At 41.7% G+C, this 19,900-nt stretch overlaps 1 protein-coding gene across 1 annotated transcript in view; it reads right to left on the minus strand.

Moving 5' to 3' along the window:
- Positions 1–19,343: 19,343 nt before the first annotated feature.
- The window catches only part of CLPB (caseinolytic mitochondrial matrix peptidase chaperone subunit B), a 132,369-nt gene continuing 131,812 nt past the window's right edge, over positions 19,344–19,900 (minus strand). Inside the window, exon 16 of the mRNA XM_033121096.1 lies at positions 19,344–19,686. Within this exon, the coding sequence (XP_032976987.1) occupies positions 19,438–19,686 (249 nt within the window). The 3' untranslated portion in view covers positions 19,344–19,437. The remainder of the gene's footprint in view (positions 19,687–19,900) is intronic.

Below are 19,900 nucleotides of genomic sequence, written 5' to 3' on the forward strand. Positions count from 1 at the left end.
TACACGGGACACAGAATCCTTTTCAGGAGAAGGAACAGAACACTTCTGCCTCAGCAGCTGACCGAAGGTGAATTGGGCAGCTTTCCCACCCAGCCCCCAGCCTCCTCTACCCAAATCTTGGTAGGTCCTGCAGATAGGGGAGTGGAGACTCAGAAGAAGCCAGGAGAGGAGGCATCCTTCTTACTTACCAAAGTCCTTGGGGGATGAGACAAGGGCTCCCAGAATACCCCCGCCTCACCCAGTTTACTAGAACATGGGGAGCATGTATACCCTCAGGCCTTTCACTTCCCTGCCCACCCATTCTTTGCTTCACCCAAGGACCACCTGTCCCAACTTCTGTCACTCCTCCATACCAGGGGAGTTCTTTGAGGTATTTTCTCTAATTACTTTTTAGGTCTAAACTTCCAAAACTGACAGCAAAACTTCTTCAGAAAGTTCTCCCCACTGATGTGTGAGGTGCACCTCTCTCTCTTGACACATTCTCTACAGGGAGCCCAAGGGGCCTCAGAAGTGGGAGAGTGCCACTCCTGGCTCATGGCTCTCATTGCCCTCAGGATCAAATCCAAGCCCTCATTCTGAATAGTGCCTGGCACATAGAAAACATTGACTAAAGTAGCTATCACTACTACCGCCCCTTCTCCCTCTCACCAAGTAACTGGGCTGTGTGTGACGCCCCAGACCACACTCTGGCCAGGCTCCTCTGATCTGTCACACCTGACACCTGGCTATATGATCCAGACAGGACCCCTATCTTTGCGCTGCAGCATCACCTCTACCCTCAAGATTTTGGAAGATTTTAGGTCCTGCAGTGTTACCCATCCTGACCCCTTAATTTTTGCAGATGAAGAGATTGAGGCCCAGAGAAGAGTAGAAGCAAAGTCAGTGGGAGTGTCTCAGGGTGGGAGGACCGCCTTGCTCCACCCCAGGAGCAGCAGTATGCAAAAAATGAACTAGGGGAGGGGGTCCGGTGGGGACTGTCCTTTTTCTTCTGCTCTGATTCCAGCTCTGACACTAAGTTACTCTGTGCGCCTGGACAGTGGAAGTGCCCTGAGAATGGATGAGGAAGAACCCATGCCCTGGAGAGCTCTTTCTGTCTGTGGTCTTTTGGAGAACGGTAGCCTGGCAATTCCCAGATACCACCACCTAATTCCCACTGCGACAAGCAGCCACTGACCTTAGCCTCTTCCCAGAACTCTGAGCAAGGATCTCCTGGGCTCAGGGCGTGGCGAGCATGTTGATTTATTAATCCAGTGCACGCGTTGTCAGTCCCCCCCCTCCTGTGGTGGAGAGCAGGGAGCAGTGGCTCCTCCCTACCACTGAAATGCACCTTATGCTCTGACGCTACGTCCTCAGTATCAGCACTGTACAACTACGATTGGAAGCCCATCTTGATCAAACATCCATGTCTAACTTCTTATTAGAGATGGAGCTTATCTATCAGTGAAAAGTCAACATGTTGTCTGGTTCTGCTTAAGGACTCTAAAACTCCACAAATAGTCTTTTTCCAAATCCCTCTCTCTCCTGCTCAGACTCTGACTCAGGGAAAGTTGGAGGCAAACACATTTACTGTATATTCTCCCAACCTGTCTATCAGAACCTATAATCTTTTGTCTTCTTTCTGTTATGGGAACAACACTTGTTGGCCTTTTTCTTCTTCCCATAGTACCTTAGGCTACTCAGTCTTCCACTAATTTTCATTTTGTTTTTAGCTTCTAGGTTTAGGCCTTTCCGGGGCCCAAAATATTCTGCCCTCATGGATCACTGGAGAATGAGGAAAGATTTTAGTCCAATCTAACAAATTTTTTTTAATGTCTATGATCGAATTTCATGGGGCACTAGACACATGGGGCACTAGACCTGTGGGGAGGTTCTGTCCAGAATGTTTTGGTTGTCTGAGCAAGAGAATGGCACATAGGAAGTGAGGTGAGTTGACTCCTTTTTTAAAAAAAGGAAAGAAAAATAAAAAGGCTTGATTTTACCAACCATGCCATACTTTGACAAGCTTATCCAAGATTTTGTGCATGGGAAAGGACCTGCCTACAGGCTGCCATAGTGGACATCTATGGTGTGGTCAGCCAAGCAAAACTTTTATGTTGGGAACTGTCTCCTCCATCCACCTGGCTACCCAGGGAACTGTTATTCTTTCATAATCCCACCCTCAGCTATAATTGGTCCAGGTGTGGGTACCTGTCCAAAGATAGGTCAATGAAACCCTTCATCAGTTTTTTTCTTATTTGAATTAAGAAACAAGTTATTCTCTTTTGAATGGTAAAAGCTATGAAGTTCAGGAAATGTTTGCAGCCATGTTCCCCATCATCAAGAGAAGCAAAGTAGTCTGCAGCGAAGAAAGAATAAATAGGCTCAAGTTAGAATTTAAGAGCCTAGTTCCAATTACATCTGAAATATTCTTCCTTGTTTTGCAAATTAGTTGTTCAGCCCTTTATTGGATTTTGTTATCCAGTACATTCTTCTTTATGTTTAATCTACTTCAAGTTGGATTTCTGTCACTTCCAAAGAGATTCAAATAAAAAAAAAAAGATATATGTTGTGATGCAAACAGCCGACCCTAAAATACGGAACTGGCCCTGCTGATGTAGGGTGGGATGCAGTGAGAATGTCTCCATTCTGAGCCTGGAAAGGATATGTCCTTGTTAGGTGGTAATGAAGTAGCTGGGCAAACTACTGCATGCTGTCTTAGAACTTGACCTCAACTTCCTCCCCTTGCTCTGTGGTTGCAACTTCAGAGGATTAAATAGAAAAATGGTAAAATATTGGCATATACTGCCTACATTTGGCACCCTCAGGAGGGTGCTTCAAGAGGGGACAAGCAGATGAGGGGAGGAGCAGCATGATATTCGTAACTGGTAAGGAAGCCTCTGCCTATGGCGAGGAATCTGGGCTGTAGCAGGAGGATAATCCTGCTTTGCAGATTGGCTATAGTCAAATTCTCTGCCACACCCAAAAGTGAATGCATTGATTAGGAAACACTGAATGCCTGATAGGTGAAATGAAATTTGGGAAGATCTAGAGGAATTAGGGAAGTGTGATTCTCCCAGTCTTTCTTGGCACCCTGGCCTGATAGCAGGAAAGAGTTATAGTCATTATTCCTGGTTTTTTTTTTTTTTTTTTTTTTTGGCATCTGGCATCTGAAACCACTTTCTAAGTTAGGGGAATAGCCCACCTGATAGATGCCAGATACTTGCTTCCTGAACTTCTCTCACAACCAAGGTGCAGACACTTGACCTAGTGTCAGCAATCATGCACACTGATCAGACTAAGCTAAGGAATCTCTAGCCAAGGAAGTGAGGACCCAGGACCATAAGAATTCTCTCCAGGGCAATGGGGTTGCAGCAAGATCTAGTTCTAGGTGTAGCAGGGCCTCTACAGAGCTTGATCGTGGCAGCATTGAGGGTTCAGTGCCAACCACGTCAGCGTTGCAAGGGGCAGGGGCTGTCCTCATGGAGACAACAATGCAGCTTAATTTAGGGCATTATTTCTAGTTGTTTGGCTGTGTATCTGGTCCTCTAGTCATTCCAGTAATTCTCTGAGGTATCTAATATCTTTTGTAAATGTAATATATTTAATAAAATTATTTTTTGCCTAACTAAGTGTTAGTTTCTAATACCTAAGGACGGATATAGACATTGGTACTACACTGGCTGAGTGCATCAGACTCCCAGATAACTGGTTGGAACCTGGGGATAGTTGTGCGGCCTGGTTGGGACTAACAGCAGTGAAAATCCAGAGATGGAGTGGCATTCAGTGGCAAAACAGTCGATTTATTACCAGTGGTCACCTGGAATGAAGTGTCCACTGAAAGCATACTCTTGGGGCACTGTCAGAGATCAGCATAAAGGAAATGAGGATGCAAGGACTGCGAGGAGGTGCGGAAAGCAAGCTTAGAGAGAATCAGAGGTTGAACATCAAACTCAAAGTTTGCTGTTGTGTGAGAGAGAGGGCATTGTTTGCAGGGGGGACATGTTGGGATGGTGCTAAGTGAAGAACCGGATGGCTAAGAGAGCCCTGAGTCCTCTATGAGTTAGAGTCAGGTTGGGTGCACATAAAGGAAAATCCAAAATAACAATAGTGTTAAGCAAATAAATCTCATGGTTTCTGTGGGTCAGGAATCTGAGTGTGGTTTACCTGAGTCTTCTGTTTCAGGGCCTCTCATGAGGCTGAAATCAAGGTGCTGGATCTGCAGTCTCAAAGGATGTCTTGACTCAGGGAAGACAGATTCCAAGCTCACTCACATGGTGGTCGTCAGGACTCAGTTCTTCCAGGGCTGTTGGACTGAAGGGCTCAGTTCTTACCACATGTTGGCCAGAGGCTGCCCTCAGTTCCTTGCCATGTGGGCCTCTCGATCGGGGCAAATACATGGGAATGCCAGCAAGACAAAACTCCGGCTTTTAGAATCTAATCTAGGAAATAACATTCTATCACTTTTGCCATATTCTGTTGCTTAGAAATAAGTCACTAGGTGCTGCCCACACTCAAGGAGAGGGGATTACACAAGAGCATGACCATCAGGAGTCAGGGATCACAGTGAGCCACGTCAGGAGCTGCCTACCACAGCTGGCAACTGGCGACCTGTCACAACCCGAGTCAGGGATCACAGCGAGCCACGTCAGGAGCTACCTACCACAGCTGGCAACTGGTGACCTGTCACAACCCCAACCTCCCACTGAGAATAGCCAGCTACGATAGCATCCTTTCCCTGTCTAATGGGGTCGCTTCTCTCGTTTGAAGCCACATACAGACTTCCTCATGGGGAATTATCTGGTAAGAGGAAGCCAAGTCTCCTCGTTTCTCATTCCACTGACTTGTTTCCACACTCATAACCAGAATCAGACCCCAACATTCCTCAGGGTCATATAGGAGATCAAATTCCAAGAAGGCTTTCCCACTAAAAGAATTAAAATATTTTTGAGGGCCACCCAGTGGCTCAGGTGGTTGGAGTGCTGTGTTCCTAACGCCGAGGTTGCTGGTTCGATTCCCACACAGGCCAGTGAGCTGCACCCTCTACAGCTAAGATTGTGAACAACAGCTCTCCCTGGAGCTGGGCTGCTTGGCAGCCGGAGGTGGGTGTGAGCTGCTGCGGGCTGCTGTGTGCTGCCCTTGGCTACCAACCGACTGCCTCAGTAGGGGTGGGGGGGGGGGCGCAAGGCTCATAGTACCAGCGTGGGCCAGGGAGGTGTGTCCTACACAACTAGACTGAGAAACAACGGCTTGAACGGGAGTGGGGGGCGGGGAGGCGGGGGGGCAGGGTAGACAGAAGAAGGGGAAGAAAAAAAAAGATTTTTCAAATTTATATCAATAAAATCTGGTAAATAAGAGGTATTACAAGTAAGTTTGAGAACTTGTTGCAGCGCTGTTGCTAACCTTTTTGATATCAGAAGGATTATTCATTATGGATTTGTACCAACTGGAAAACAGTTAACCAAGTTTACTATTTGGAAGTGCTGAAAAGGCTGCGTGAAAGTTAGACAACCTGAACTTTTCGCCAACAATTCATGGCTCTTGCATCACGACAATGCACCAGCTCACATGGCACTGCCTGTGAGGGAGTTTTTAGCTAGTAAACAAATAACTGTATTGGAACACCCTCCCTACTCACCTGATCTGGCCCCCAATGACTTCTTTCTTTACCCAAAGATAAAGGAAATATTAAAAGGAGGACATCTTGATGACATTCAGGACATCAAGGGTAATACGACGACAGCTCTGATGGCCATTCTAGAAAAAGAGTTCCAAAATTGCTTTGAAGGGTGAACTAGAAGCTGGCGTCGGTGCATAGCTTCCCAAGGGGAGTACTTCAAAGGTGACCGTAGTGATATTCAGCAGTGAGGTAGGTAGCACTTTTTCTAGGATGAATTCGCGAACTTAATTGTCAGACTTTCGTATATGGGGAAAACTAGGTAAGAAAGGGAATGAAATAAAATTGGAAGAAGCGAGAATAGAAGCAATTTAGAGGCAGAGAGAATCAGGGAGTGATTGGATGAGGCAGCCAGGCATTCCTGTCCAGCTGCGCCCTCACCGAGAATCAAAAATTAATCCGTTTTATTTATTTTACATAATATCATACTCTGTACCTTCAAGAGTATTGGTGATATAGCATTTTAAAAAAGAGGTAGGGATCAGTTATCATCAGTGATTTTTTTCTTCGAAACCACTGAAATTCATTCTGCAAATTTTGATACTGCCACTTTCTTGATTTTTCCAGAAGGTATATATACATGAAAACTTCTTAGACAAAACCTGAACTTACCTTCTTTCCTCAAATGGTCCTTAAATTGTTTGTGAGTTGCCTGGGAGTGACAGCTATTCAGTCATGCCATTAGGACAACCATGTCTGCACATGGCAGTGGCCGGGGGAGTGTTGCTATCAGTATGGGAGTGCTGAGCGGACTGTCGCCGAGGGGTCTGCCATTACTGAATCTTCTAATAGATAGACTTAAGGGGTTAAGATTTCTGTGGTGCCATCATTTGAAGAAACTCCAAGCCCTTAGTGAGTTTTATGACCATGCCAAAGTGGTCCTGGTATCTTATCTAATACTTAAAGGTTGGGACGCAGAGAAGAGACCCTACCCAAACAAAGATGTCTTTACCAGTTTGGAGCAAATGCCCTTCTCTGGGCTTCCAAAGCTGTGTGATCCTTTCAAGCAAAAGTGGGAAGCAGTAGGCATTACTGTTAATACAAGGCCAGGCCTTGCCTACAGGAGGGAGTAGCTTACAGTCTTCATTTTAACCAGTTATGGAGATCTGTTTCTCTATGTAGATCCAAGTTTTTTTCTGATATCATATTCCACCTTCCTGAAAAACTTCCTTTAACATTTCTTGTAATGCAGTTCTGGTAATAATGAATTTTCTCAGCTTGTATTCGTCTGAAAAAGTTATTTCACTTTTATTTTTGAAATATTTTTGACTCTGAGTGGTGAACACACAATGTGATATATAGATGATGTATTACAGAATTGTATACCCGAAACCTATGTAACTTTACTAGCCATTGTCACCCCAATAAACTTTAAACAAAAGAAAAAGAAAACGAGCTGATAAGGTGAGCAAGTCATCCGATAAATTGTGACACATAAAAAAAATATTTTCACTGGGGAGAGAATGCTGAGTTGACAGTTTCTTCCTTCAGCACTTTAAAGATGTCACTCTATTGTCTTTTGGCTTGGAGTTTCTGGTGAGAAGTGTGCTTTTTTCCTCTATATAATGTCTTTTTTCTCTGGCTGCTTTCAAGATTTTCTCTTTACCTTTGGTTTTTGGAATTTTGAGTATGATGTGTCCAAGCATGTGTAGTAGCTTAAAAATATGTATACAAATTCTTTGATACTTTAAAAGGTGGAGTTTAAATTCCCTCCTTTTAAGTTTGGGAAGAACTTAGAGACTTGCCTCTCCTCCCCTTTCCCAGGTATTAGACGGTGTTTTTATTTTTATTTATTTTTTGTATTGAAGTATAATTGACATTAACACTATATTAGTTTTAGGTGTGCAACATAATTTGATATTTGCATATATTGCAAAATTATCACGTCTAATTAACATCCATCACCATACAGTTGTATATTTTTAATATTCCATTCCATTTATTACATAGTTATTCATTACTGCAAGTTTGTACCTTCTGACCCCCTTTACTTATTTCAGTCACCCCCAACCCCTGCCTCTGGCAACCACCAAAATGTTTTTTGTATCTATAAGCTTGTTTTTTTTGTTGTTCTTTTTTGTTTTAGATTCCACATACAGATGAGATCATACAGTAGTTGTCTTTCCCTGACTTATTTCACTTAGCACAATGCCCTCAAGGTCCACCCATATTGTTGCAAATGGCAAGATTTCATTCTTTTTTATGGCTGAATAATATTCTATTATATACGAGGTCTGAGTATGTAAGTTCGCGAACTCATCCCAGCAAAAGTGTTACTTACCTCATTGCTGAATATCACTATGGTCACCTTCGAAGTACTCCCCTTGGGAAGCTATGCACCGATGCCAGCACCTAGTCCACCCTTCAAAGCAATTTTGGAACTCTTTTTCTTGAATGGCCATAAGAGCTGTCGTCGTATTACCCTTGATGTCCTGAATGTCATCAAAATGTCTTCCTTTCAATATTTCCTTTCTCTTTGGGTAAAGAAATCATTGGGGGCCAGATCAGGTGAGTAGGGAGGGTGTTCCAATACAGTTGTTTGTTTACTGGCTAAAAACTCCCTCACAGACAGTACTGTGTGAGCTGGTACATTGTCATGATGCAAGAGCCATGAATTGTTGGCAAAAAGTTCAGGTTGTCTTTTTCACGCAGGCTTTTCAGCACTTCCAAATAATAAACTTGGTTAAATGTTTTCCAATTGGTACAAATCCATAATGAATAATCCCTCTGATACCAAAAAAGTTTAGCAACATCATTTGACTCTTGATTTGGAATCACAGAACTTTTATGGTTGTGGAGTTGGCTGACTTCCATTGTGCACTTTGATGCTGTATTTCAGGGTCGTATTGGTACACTCATGTTTCATCTCCAGTGATAACATGGCCCAAAACATCATTTCTTCTCTGAAAGGTCTTGGCAAACTTTGACTCTTCTTTGCTTTTGTTCATCAGTGAGCTCCTTCGGGACCATTTTTGTACACACCTTTCTCATGCCAAGATTTTCAGTTAAGATTTTCCTAACTGCTTCTCTATCGATGTGTACTTGGTCTGCTATGCTTCTCAGTCAGCTGATGATTTTGATGCACAATTCAATGAATTTTTGCAATGTTTTTGTCAGTTCTGCTCGTTACTGGCCGCACTGACCTCTCTTCATCAGTGACGCATTCTCTCCCCTCAGAAAAATGTTTAATCCATTTGTACACCGCCGTTTTCTTCATGGCATTATCCCCATAAACTTGGACTAACATGTCCCTGATTTCACTTCTACTCTTACCAACTTTAACAAGAAATTTAATGGTTTTTCTTTTGCTCCAGTTCAAGCTCATTCTCGCGACGGCACACAAAAACACACAATAATGAACGCCATTCAGCAAGACACTGCCACACATTGACATGAACACAGCTGTGAGACACTGATATGCCAAGGTTATGAAACCTTACCGAGCTATTTGTACAGTGCTGCCAATGTAAGCACATGGTGACAAGTTCGCGAACTTGTCAGACCGTGTGTGTATACACACCACACACACACACAATTTATCTATTCATCCACTGATGGACACTTAAGTTGTTTCCATATCTCGGCTATTGTATTAGGTTGGTGCAAAATTGTGGTTTTTGCAGTTTTTAACCTTTTAAATAGCAATTACTTTTGCACCAACATAATACATGCCGCTGCAGTGAACATGGGGGTTGCATATATTTTTTTAAGTTAAGAATTTTTGTTTTCTTTGGATAAATACCCTAAAGTGGAACTGCTGGATTGTATGGTAGTTCTATTTTAATTTTTTGAGGAACCTCCATAGACTTGCTTCTAATGAAGAGTATGGTGGGGATAACTGTGTGCTACTTCTGAGACGTAGATCATACAAGACAGTGCTGCTCTGCCTAACTCTTAGATTACTCTGGGGACACTAACGGCCACATTGTGAGGACTTTAAGCTGGTATGCTTTAGTCGTCAGGAAATTATAATTATATACTTGCCCGAAAAAGTCAGCTGGATGAGAAGTTACTGTAATGGGGAGAAACCATCAAAGATAGAAACCCAAATCATGAAATTATGCCATAGAAAGCTTAGCGAGTTGATTTGTTCTTCCAGCAAGCACCTGGTAAGCATCTATTTTGTGTCTGAGTATGCCCAGATAAACCAGTTTTGAAATTTTAACCTGTTAAATACGAACCTTGGTCTCTTTGATACAGCTTTATTCGAACATAGTTTAACTTTTTAAAATTAATAGGCTTTATTTTTTAGAGCAGCTTTAGGTTCACAGTAAAACTGAGTGGAAAGTATAGAGTTCCCACGTACCATCCCACACCCCAAAAGGCTTTTCCCCCTATAGTTTACATAGGGTTCACCCTTTGTTGTACATTCCATGGATTTTGACACACGTATGACATGTACCATTATCTATCATACAGAATAGTTTCACTGCCCTAAAATTCCTCTGTGCTCCACCTATTCATCTGCACCCCCTCAAGCTCCTGGAAAACACTCCTTTTTACTGTCGTCATAGTTTTGCCTTTTCCAGAATTACAGTTGGAAACATCCAGTAGTTAGCCTTTTCAGGTTGGCTTCTTTCACTTAGTAATATGAGTTTACAGTTTTGCCATGTCTTTTCATGGCTTAGGAGCTCACTTTTTTTTAGCACTGAATAATATTCCATTGTCTGGATGTATCACAGTTTGCTTCTCCATTTGCCTGTTGCAGAGTATCTTGGTTACTTCCAAGTTTTGGATATTATAAATAAAGCTGCTATAAACATTTGTGTGCAGATTTTTGTGTGGACGTAAGTTTTCAGCATTTTTGGGTAAATACCAAGGAGCACGACTATAGGATCACGTGGTGTAAGTATGGTTAGTTTTCTAAGAAACTGTCAAACTGTCTTCAAAGTGGCTGTACCACGTTGCATTCCTAGGAGAGTTCTTTTTGCTCCACGCCCTCGCCAGCACATGTTGTTAGTGTTTCAGATCTTGGCCTTTCCAATAGGTGTGTAGCGGTATCCCGTTTGAATTTGCAATTCCCTAATGACATACAAAGTTGAGCATCTTTTCATAGGCTTACTTACCGTCCGCATCACTTCTTTGAAGAGGTGTCTGCTCAGATCTTTAGCCCATTTTGTAATCTGGATGTTCATTTTGTTATTGTTGGGTTTTAAGAGTTCTTTGTATAGTTTGGATACCAGAACTTTATCAGACATGTGTTTTGCAAATGTTTTCTCCCAGTTTATGGCTTATCTTCCCATTCTCTTGACATTTAACTTTGATACATTGGAAAAACCTACTTTCTAAAAGATTTTTTCTTTAAATTGATGTTTTTTGATATTAAAAATTGAGACAATTCACATCATAAAACTCACCCTTTAACATATACAATTCAATGGTTGCACAAAGTTGTATAACCATTACCACTATGTAATTCCAGCACATTTCCATTTACTCCAAAAAGAACACCCCTACCCATTATCAGTCGTGCCCACTCTCTTCCCCACTGCCTGGTAACCATTACTTATCTTCGTCTCTATGGATTGGCCTATCTGAACATTTTCATATAAACGGAATCAATAACACGTGCTCTTTTGTAACTGCCTTCTTTCATTTAGCATGTTTTCAGGTTTTATCCATGTTGTAGCACAAATCAGTGCTTCATTCTTTTTATGGCTAAATAATCATCTAATGTACGGATATACCACATTTTGTTTATCCACTCATCTGTTGGTGGACATTGGCGTTTTCTACTTTTGGCTTTTTTTTGAATATTCAAATAAGCTTTTGTGTTGGTTATATTTTCATGTCTCTTAGGTATATACTTAGGAGTGGAATTATATGTCCATTGCTGGGACATATGGAACCTCTGTTTAATCTTTTGAGGAACTGCTAGACTGTTTTCCAAAGTGGGTCCATCATTTTACATTCCCAGTTTCTCCACATCCTCATCAACACTTGTTATTGTCTCTTTTTGATTACAGCCAATTTAGTGGGTGTGTAGTGATATCTCATTGGGGTTTTGATTTGCATTCCCTTGATGGCTAACTGATGGCTTACTGGCCATTTGTATATCTTTTTTGGAGAAGTGTCTATTCAGGCCCTTTCCCATTTTTAAATTAGGCTGTCTTTTTATTGTCGAGTTGTAAAAATTATTTACTCTGGACAACAGACTGGCCAAAGAAGGATGGGAGTTTTGGAGGAAATGCTGTTACTGTTGATAAGATTTAGGATGTGACCATGACATAGGCGCCTGAGGTGGGCAGAAGCAGGAAAGGTTCACTAAATGTAAGGAAAGCAGGGTGTTGGGTAAGCCATTCATGGGAAGTTGAAGCCACAAAGAATGATACCATGTTTTGGGGAAGAAAATGATACAAGAGCTAAAGTCTTCCTTGAATGAGGGACAGTTATTGAGAGATAGGTAGGGCAACAAAAGGGCTGAAGAGTCAAACTGCTAAATTAACAAAACAAAACAAAACAAAAAACACAAAAACCTGGAAGGATGAGAAGTCATCATGGAGAAGTAGTGAGGGCTCACTTCCTGGGTCTGACAATAAAAGCAGCATCCGCCTAAGAGAGCTACAGGGGAAGCAACATCTTAGGGAACAGCCAAAAATAAGCAATGACATTAGAGGACAGTAAAGGTGAAGAGATGAAGCAAACGTTCCAGTAAGAAGGTGCTTACATAGAAGACCTTGCTGATTACAGAAGGTAAGTGCTGGAGGGCACAGTGGAAGGGCTGGGGAGCAGTGTGTGACGTGGTGGTGGGCGACCACTGAGGTTCAGACCTCTTGGGAACCCTGAGGCATGGTGGGATTAGACTTGAATGATGATACTTAGAGGACGGCGAGCATAGTTCCGGGACTGTGGTGGAGGCTACATTCCTTATTTGTGCAACTGCTCATGGCCCTGCACAATGGTGAGTTCCCTCCTCCACTACCAATTCCATATTCCCCGTGTCCTAGTCAGCTCCTTTGATCCTTAGGGTTCTCTGCCCAGTGGGTGACCCAAATCTTTCTTCTTTTAAGCTTCTGAGTCCTTAGTGGTCCTAGTATCTAATACTTAAATCAATTAGGACCACAATAAATTATTGAAATAAATCTGAGAAAAACACCAAGAATGTTCTTTTTCAATTTCACCTTTTTCCATACTATTCTATCTTGTCTTATGATTTGTAGTCTTCCCTCTCTGTCTCTGAACATTTTAAACACATTTCTTTTAGATTCAGATTCTTATATTACAATTCTCAGAGTGCAAATTCTCCCATTTACTGCATCTGCTGACTATTCCTTTTCTTCATGGTGGTTTCCTTTCTTCCTTCCTCTTTTTTTTTTTTTTTTAAGTTTTCCTTATTAGCGCATTTTCAATAGGACTTGTTTTTCCACAGGTTCCTTTGTGAAAACTTGAAGACAGGAATATCCTTACAAAATAGTTTTGTTTGCTTCGGTGGGATCCTATAGGTTTCACTGGCCTAGGACCAGCTTTTTGTGTTTTTCATCTTGACTTCCTAGTAACATTTGGGTATTGTGAATTTGGACCATACTCTCAAAAACAGAAAATGTATTAGTTTCTTTGTGACTCTTTCGGCTTACATCCCCGAGTGATGGAAGATTTTCTTGTATTTTCCTACTGATTCCCAGGCCCCTGAGCAGTGCTTTTCTAATCGTCATCTCACAAGGAAGTGGTCCTTTGAGGTTCCCGTCTCCATGCTGAAGCCCCAGCACTCAGCCTATATCTTGGTCCCAAGTCTCCATGAATTCCTTGACCTCCTCTCACACACCCTCTGATCTGGGGTTCCCATTCACTTGGGGCACTTTGGGATTTCCCATATTTTAGTTTCAAGCCCAGTTGTGTGTTGGACATTCTGCCCGCCCCCCTTCCCCACCCCACCCCCGGTTACCTAGTCAATATTTTTGTATTTGAGGTGGGAAGGGAGTTTACCTGGAACTACTCCATCTGTTGTATATTGGTCAGAAGTCACTCCAAACCATTCTGCACAATACAATTAAAGGGTCTTTTAAAAACACAAACATGGTCATTTCATTCTCTTAGCATCCCATTCAAGGTACTATGAAATCAGAAAACTTGCCTCTTTAGCTTAATTTTCCACTTTCTCTTCTCCACACCCATACAGTCTACACTCCAGTCAGACAGTAACTCCCCTTTCCTTCCTCTCATAATTGTAGCAAGGGCTATGCTGACGGTAGCTAAATGGACTTATTCTCTAGTTTGCACACTATCAAGTGGGACTGTAGTGACTGACAGCGGTAGTAACTCCTGTCTCCTGAAAGCCTCGATCCAGAAAACAACAGCTCCATAGAGCTTCACCTCTGGACACTGTAGGGTAACATGACTTTAGTTAATTGTATTTAATTACAAAAAAATGCTGAGTCGAATTAGGTTTGCATTGAATTATAAATTAAGAATTGACATTTTAATGATATTGTCATCCTTTCCAAGAACTTAGTATGTCTTTTTATTTGTCAGATCTTGTTTTAAGCCCTTCAATATGATTTTCTTTTCTTGTTAAATTTATTAAGTGTTATATAATTTTGAATAGTTAACACATTAATATGATTCAACATTTAAAAGTGTAAATATGAATATAGTGAATTTTCTCTTCCATCGCTTCCCCCTCTCCCTACCCAACTCCCCTCTTCTGGAGGTATTTTATGTAGATATAAACAACTATATACACCTATGTGTTGCAATTATGAAATACTTTCCCTGTTACTGTTTCTAGGTGATTACTGCTAGAATAGAAAAAACTTGATTTTTTGTAAATTTGTCTTTTATTATAGATCCTCACCAGATTTCCTTATTAATGCTAGTAGGTTTTACTACAGCTTCGTGGATTTCTTAAATACAGTCATATATCCGCAAAACAAGATAATTATTATTTTCCAGTATTTATATCCATTATTTAGTTTTCTTGCCTAAATGCTTTCACCTAAATTTTTAAAGCGATGTTGAATCTTGACTTATTTCACACTTTAATAGAAATAGCTTTAGTATTTACAATTAAAAATATTTGCTATTGGTTCTTGATGCATAATTTCCTTTTACTTAGTTATCAAATCATATTCAAAACTGTAACATTTTATCAAATGCTTTTTAAGCATATACTAATAAAATTTATTGCCTTTCCTTTAAAAAAACTTTACTTTGAAATAATTTTACTTACAGAAAAGTTGCAAAAACAATACAAAGAGTTCCTGTGTATATACCTTTACTCAGATTTTCCAGATGTTAGTACTTTCATTTCACTACTTTCATTTCACCATTCTGCGTGTATATATGTATGCGTATGTATACATATATATGTATTTGTGCATGCTGTATATATAATTTAAAGTTTTCTGAGACATTTGCAAATTGTCTTTGCCTTTAATTTCTAAATACTTCATTGTATATTTTTAAAAAACAAGGACATTCTTTTACCTAATATTATCAAAATAAGAAAATTAACATTAGTAATAATCTATAATCATTTAAATAATCTTCAAATTCTTGATGTAGTGGATTATATTAGATTTCCTGATACTGAGGCTTGGATAGCCGAAATAAACCTTATGTGATCATAGTATACAATTTTATTTTATTTGGAATTTGTGCATTTATACTCATAGGTGAGATTAGGCTATCAGGTTTGAGAATGGTACACTGGCCTTTAAAAAATCAATTGAGTATCTTTTAATCTTTTCCCATGGTCTGAAGCAGTTTATATAATAATTAAAAATTACAGGCTAGTGAGCTGCACCCTCTACAGCTAGATTGAGAACAATGGCTCAACCTGGAGCTGGGCTGCCGTGAGCAGCCAGCGGCCTGTGGGCAGCGTGAGTGGCCAGCAGCCGGCGAGAGCTGCCGTGAGCGGCCGACTGGCAACCAACCGCCTCAGCCAGGGGGAGCGCAAGGCTCATAATACCACCAGCATGGGCCAGGAAGCTGTGTCCTACACAACTAGACTGAGAAACAATGGCTTAACTTGGAGTTGGGGGTGGGGAGGGTGGCGGGGGGAAAAAATTACAACTCATCTATTTTTTTGGGCTGAGTAATAGCCACAGTGGTGTTTGTTCATTTTGTGATAATTCACTGAACTATATACTTAAGATTTGTGCACTTTTTCATATATAGATGAATAAAAAAATTTAAATAAAAGAATACAATCTTCTAAAAGGATAAATTTTTAATCATCTTTCCAATTTCTTCTTTGGTAATTTGTCTATTCCTTATCTTGTTTTATTTTTTTTTTGCTCTTCCTTTTATTAGGCTGAGAAGGCTTTATCTATGTTATTAGTATTTTCAAAGAATCATTTTTCTATTTATGCTTTTTTTTCTTTTAGTTTCCTACTTTATTAACTTTATTAGTCCATTTCCTATTTTCTTATGGTTTAAATGTGTTTTTTATTTCTAAATTTCTAAAATACTATGAATCTGAGTTTTTCTTTTTGAACAATACAGGTGTTACGTTTTCATTTCCAAGTTCAGCCTTATGCATTCCAACAAACTCAACAAGGTACCTGAGTCTTGCTTTGCCCCATTTGCTCAAGGGTCCAATCCTGGCAGGTACTCCTGCCTAGCCACACGCACATGACAAATAAATATGTGCTCAGGGAACAAATTAACAGTGCTCTGTCCTGGAACTTACTGTGAAGATCTGTGCCACAGGGCCCACCATTCATCCCAATACCTGGAGCAGTCACAATGTACTGGCACTGAGCCAGGTTCCACGAATAGGACAGAACTAAACAACTGGGTATCTGTCCTCTTGGAGCTTACATTCTAGTAACAAAAACAGACATAGAACAAGTAATGCAAGTATTACTTGTATTACCTAGTATTGCCTAGGATGTATAGAAGTATGGTCCAATATCACCTAGGAGGTCTAGCTCAGAATCCCTAGAAGTGATACTTAAGTTCCTCAGAAACTGAGAGTCCTCTACCCTCTTTTCAGAAAGGTGGCTATTGAGTTTTCTTGTATAAAAGTTATCTGGTTTTGGGGTGACTGGTTAGCTCAATTGGTTAGAGTGTGGAGCTAATAACACCAAGGTTGCCAGTTTGACCCTGCATGGGACACTGTGAGCTGCACCCTCCTTAAAAAAAAAAAAAAAAAAAGGTATTTGGTTTTGAGTTATATGCCTGCTGCTCTTGGCCAGTTAATTGAACCACAGGACTGACAGCCAGGCAAAAGAACTTTATCCAATAGGAATGTTCCACACAGGATGGTCACTGACTGACTTAATTAGAGCCTCTAAGATAAATCTGTGTAAGAGTGAGAGATAAAACAGATAACAGGAGAGGCAAAGCAGGAAAAGAACAGTAAAATCATAATGGCAGTCACAAATCCTATGGTATTGGATTAGAACTGCAGGTAAGAACAGTTCAATAAGAACTCATGGTTTTTGATAATATACAGATGGAGAGACATAATAATAAATTCCGATGTATGTGATATGTTAACATACATACATATATTTCCTAGCTCTGTGCTGAAAGGGCCTAGAAACAATGACAGTCCAGTAGCAATGAGCACACCTAATGCCCAGATCTTGTTTTCTAAGTACCATTCTCAAATAAAAGGAACCAGGTGCTGTTTGGACAAATGGCTCACGTCAGGGCTGATACAGGAAAAATATGTGAGCTTGGAACATCTTGTGGTGCTAGAAAGTAAGGAAATGCTACCAAAAAAAAAAAAAAAAAAGATGGGGGAAATGCTGAAAGAACAAAGGAGCCAACTTGGAAGAGTTCCCAATGGCCAAATCTAGGCCAAAACGAGCAACAAAATAAACTCTATTAGTACTAGATTATAACTCGTAGAAGAAAACAAATATCTATTAGTTTATACTGATATAAATTATTGAATAAATAAATGGGAGGAAAAGAGACAGGTCTTCCTCACAGAATACCAATGAATAAATATAGATGGCATAAGGAAACAGATAGTTATCATTAGGCAAATAGAACAGTAATACTTGCTTAAGTAAGAACCAATGGAGGACGCTAAAATCAGTGGGCAAAATTCTAAGGGTAAATAAGACATTTGTACAACTTCTAAGTGTCTCCCCATAAGATTCTTAGTAATTTGAAAGGTGAAATTTATAATCTGATAGTGGAGAAACCTGACATGTACCATCTCAGCCACGTGATCAAGGTTAACTTTATCCCCCGCTACGAGGCACAGCATCACTTCTGGGGTAGTCACACCAAAAATGCAGAGCCTCAATCTAATCATGTAAAACCAGTAGACAAACCCAAAGTGAGGGACATTCCACAAAATAACCAGTCTGGACATTTCAAGTGTCAAGGTCATGACAGGCAAAGAAAGATGGTGGAACTGTCACAGGTGGAGGGAGATGAAAGAAACAAGACTACAAAATGCAACGTGAATCCTAGGTTAGATCCTGGACCAGAAAAAGAACATCAATGGAACAACTGGCCAAATTTGAATGTCTAGTCCTACAAACAGACTAGTTTGTAGGACTATTAATTTCCTGATTTTAATAATTATACCATGGTTTTGTAAGATGTTAATATTAGAAGCTCGGTGAAGGATATATGGGAACTCTCCTATTTTTGCAACTTTCTGTAAGTCTAAAATTATTTCAAGACAAGAAAAAAAATAGCAGTAACTGAAGTAGGGAAAAGCAGACACGGCTCCCGGAGGGACTAGCTGGTGATTGCTGAGCACCTGCTGGAGCCTGCTGACTGCCTTATACCCACCATATTGTTATGACATTCTTCCATCACCCAACGGACTTTGAATCCTACCCCATCTTCTGTTTCCTGAAAGAGATGAGCTAACACCAAAGGAGGGTTCCAAAATGGCCCTGCAGGGGGAAGGTGACGAGGTGATCATCCACGGTAGGGGCTACTGCAGACGCTGCCCAAGGACACATGAGATCTTGCTGTGACTTCCTAAGCTGAGGCTGAAACATGGATACAGCACGGGGGAGCTGTTTATTCTAGGCTAACTTAGTTGGGACAGTACAGACAGGGCTGAAGCAGCCTTCATGGCCACAGAGCTCTCCCTCTACACCTCCCCACATCTATGCTGTCAGTCCCCTGAAGGAGGGCCCAGAGAGCTGAGCTTGCTCGGTCATTTGGTACTACTGTCCAGTCCCAGAGTAGGCCGGGGGTAGTGACCCAGTCAGCCTTCCTCCCAGAGGTGTCCTATGCTGGCCTAGTTCCAAGGCAGGGGAAATCTGGTCTGGCCTGAGCTCAGACGTGGGGTGAAGAGGAACAGTAGCTATGATATGGCAGTGAAAAGCGGAAGGGTTCTATGGATTCCTTCCCCTTGGAATTTTTGGGCATGGGAAAGAGGTAGCTACAGCCTAACCTGCAGAACCTCTGTGCCTAGGCCTCTGCACTCTTTCCCCACGCTCCATGGAGACATTCTGGGGACTCAGTTGCATGAGGGCCAGCACAGGGTGGCAGGTCACAGTCTGGTCCCTGTCTTCTTCCAGCCAGATCTGTTCTTAGCTGCCATAGTTCTGAACTTCCAGGGAACACGATAATGTTACAGAGACTATGGGGCCTGAGGATCATGCTGAAGGACAGAGATAAGGGACCTCCCGCTTAGAGACTCATTAGCAAGTTTTAGACCCACAATGAAGGGGCCAGGGGAGGACAAAATTCCTGCTCTGGACTTTGAACCTAAGGAAGGGTTTTGCAGGGGCCGCGAGGAGGCAAGAGGCCTGAGGCTGGGTGGAGAGGAGCGAGAGGTATGAGGGGAAGGTCGGTCAGTTGCCATGCCACAGCCGAGGGGCCTTTATTGGAGGCTGAGGGCACGCATATGCAGGTAGCTAGAGGGTGTGGCACACCTTCTCAGGGTGGAGTGGGGCCCGGATGTCCAGTTTGTGGGTTTTGCTGTCCTTATCAATGATCTCCAGCCGCAGTGTGGGTGGACGCTTCTCAGCCTGGGGTGAGGGCAGCTCAGGGCTCTTGAGTAGCTGCTTGTCCGAATCCTCCACAGTGATGCGCAGGGTACAGCCCCCTGGCAGTAGGTCCTGCTCATAGGCAGCCGCCAGCTGGTTCACCACACGGCGCTCTACCTGCAGATGGCAAGTGAAGCAGTCGTCACTGCCAAGGCCTGGGCCAGCCTGTGGCCTGAGCATGGAGGCCAGGCTCTGTCACTTACTGCTGGGACAAGTACTTACGCTGAGCTTCAGTTTTCTCATCTGCAAAGGACTAATCACACACAGCTTGCAGGACTGTGCAAATGACTCAATGATGTCAGTTTCTGAGGTTCCCAACTCAGTTTCCCAT

Source organism: Rhinolophus ferrumequinum, chromosome 11 (genome assembly GCF_004115265.2).
Source record: "Rhinolophus ferrumequinum isolate MPI-CBG mRhiFer1 chromosome 11, mRhiFer1_v1.p, whole genome shotgun sequence".
Taxonomy (NCBI): Eukaryota; Metazoa; Chordata; class Mammalia; order Chiroptera; family Rhinolophidae; genus Rhinolophus; species Rhinolophus ferrumequinum.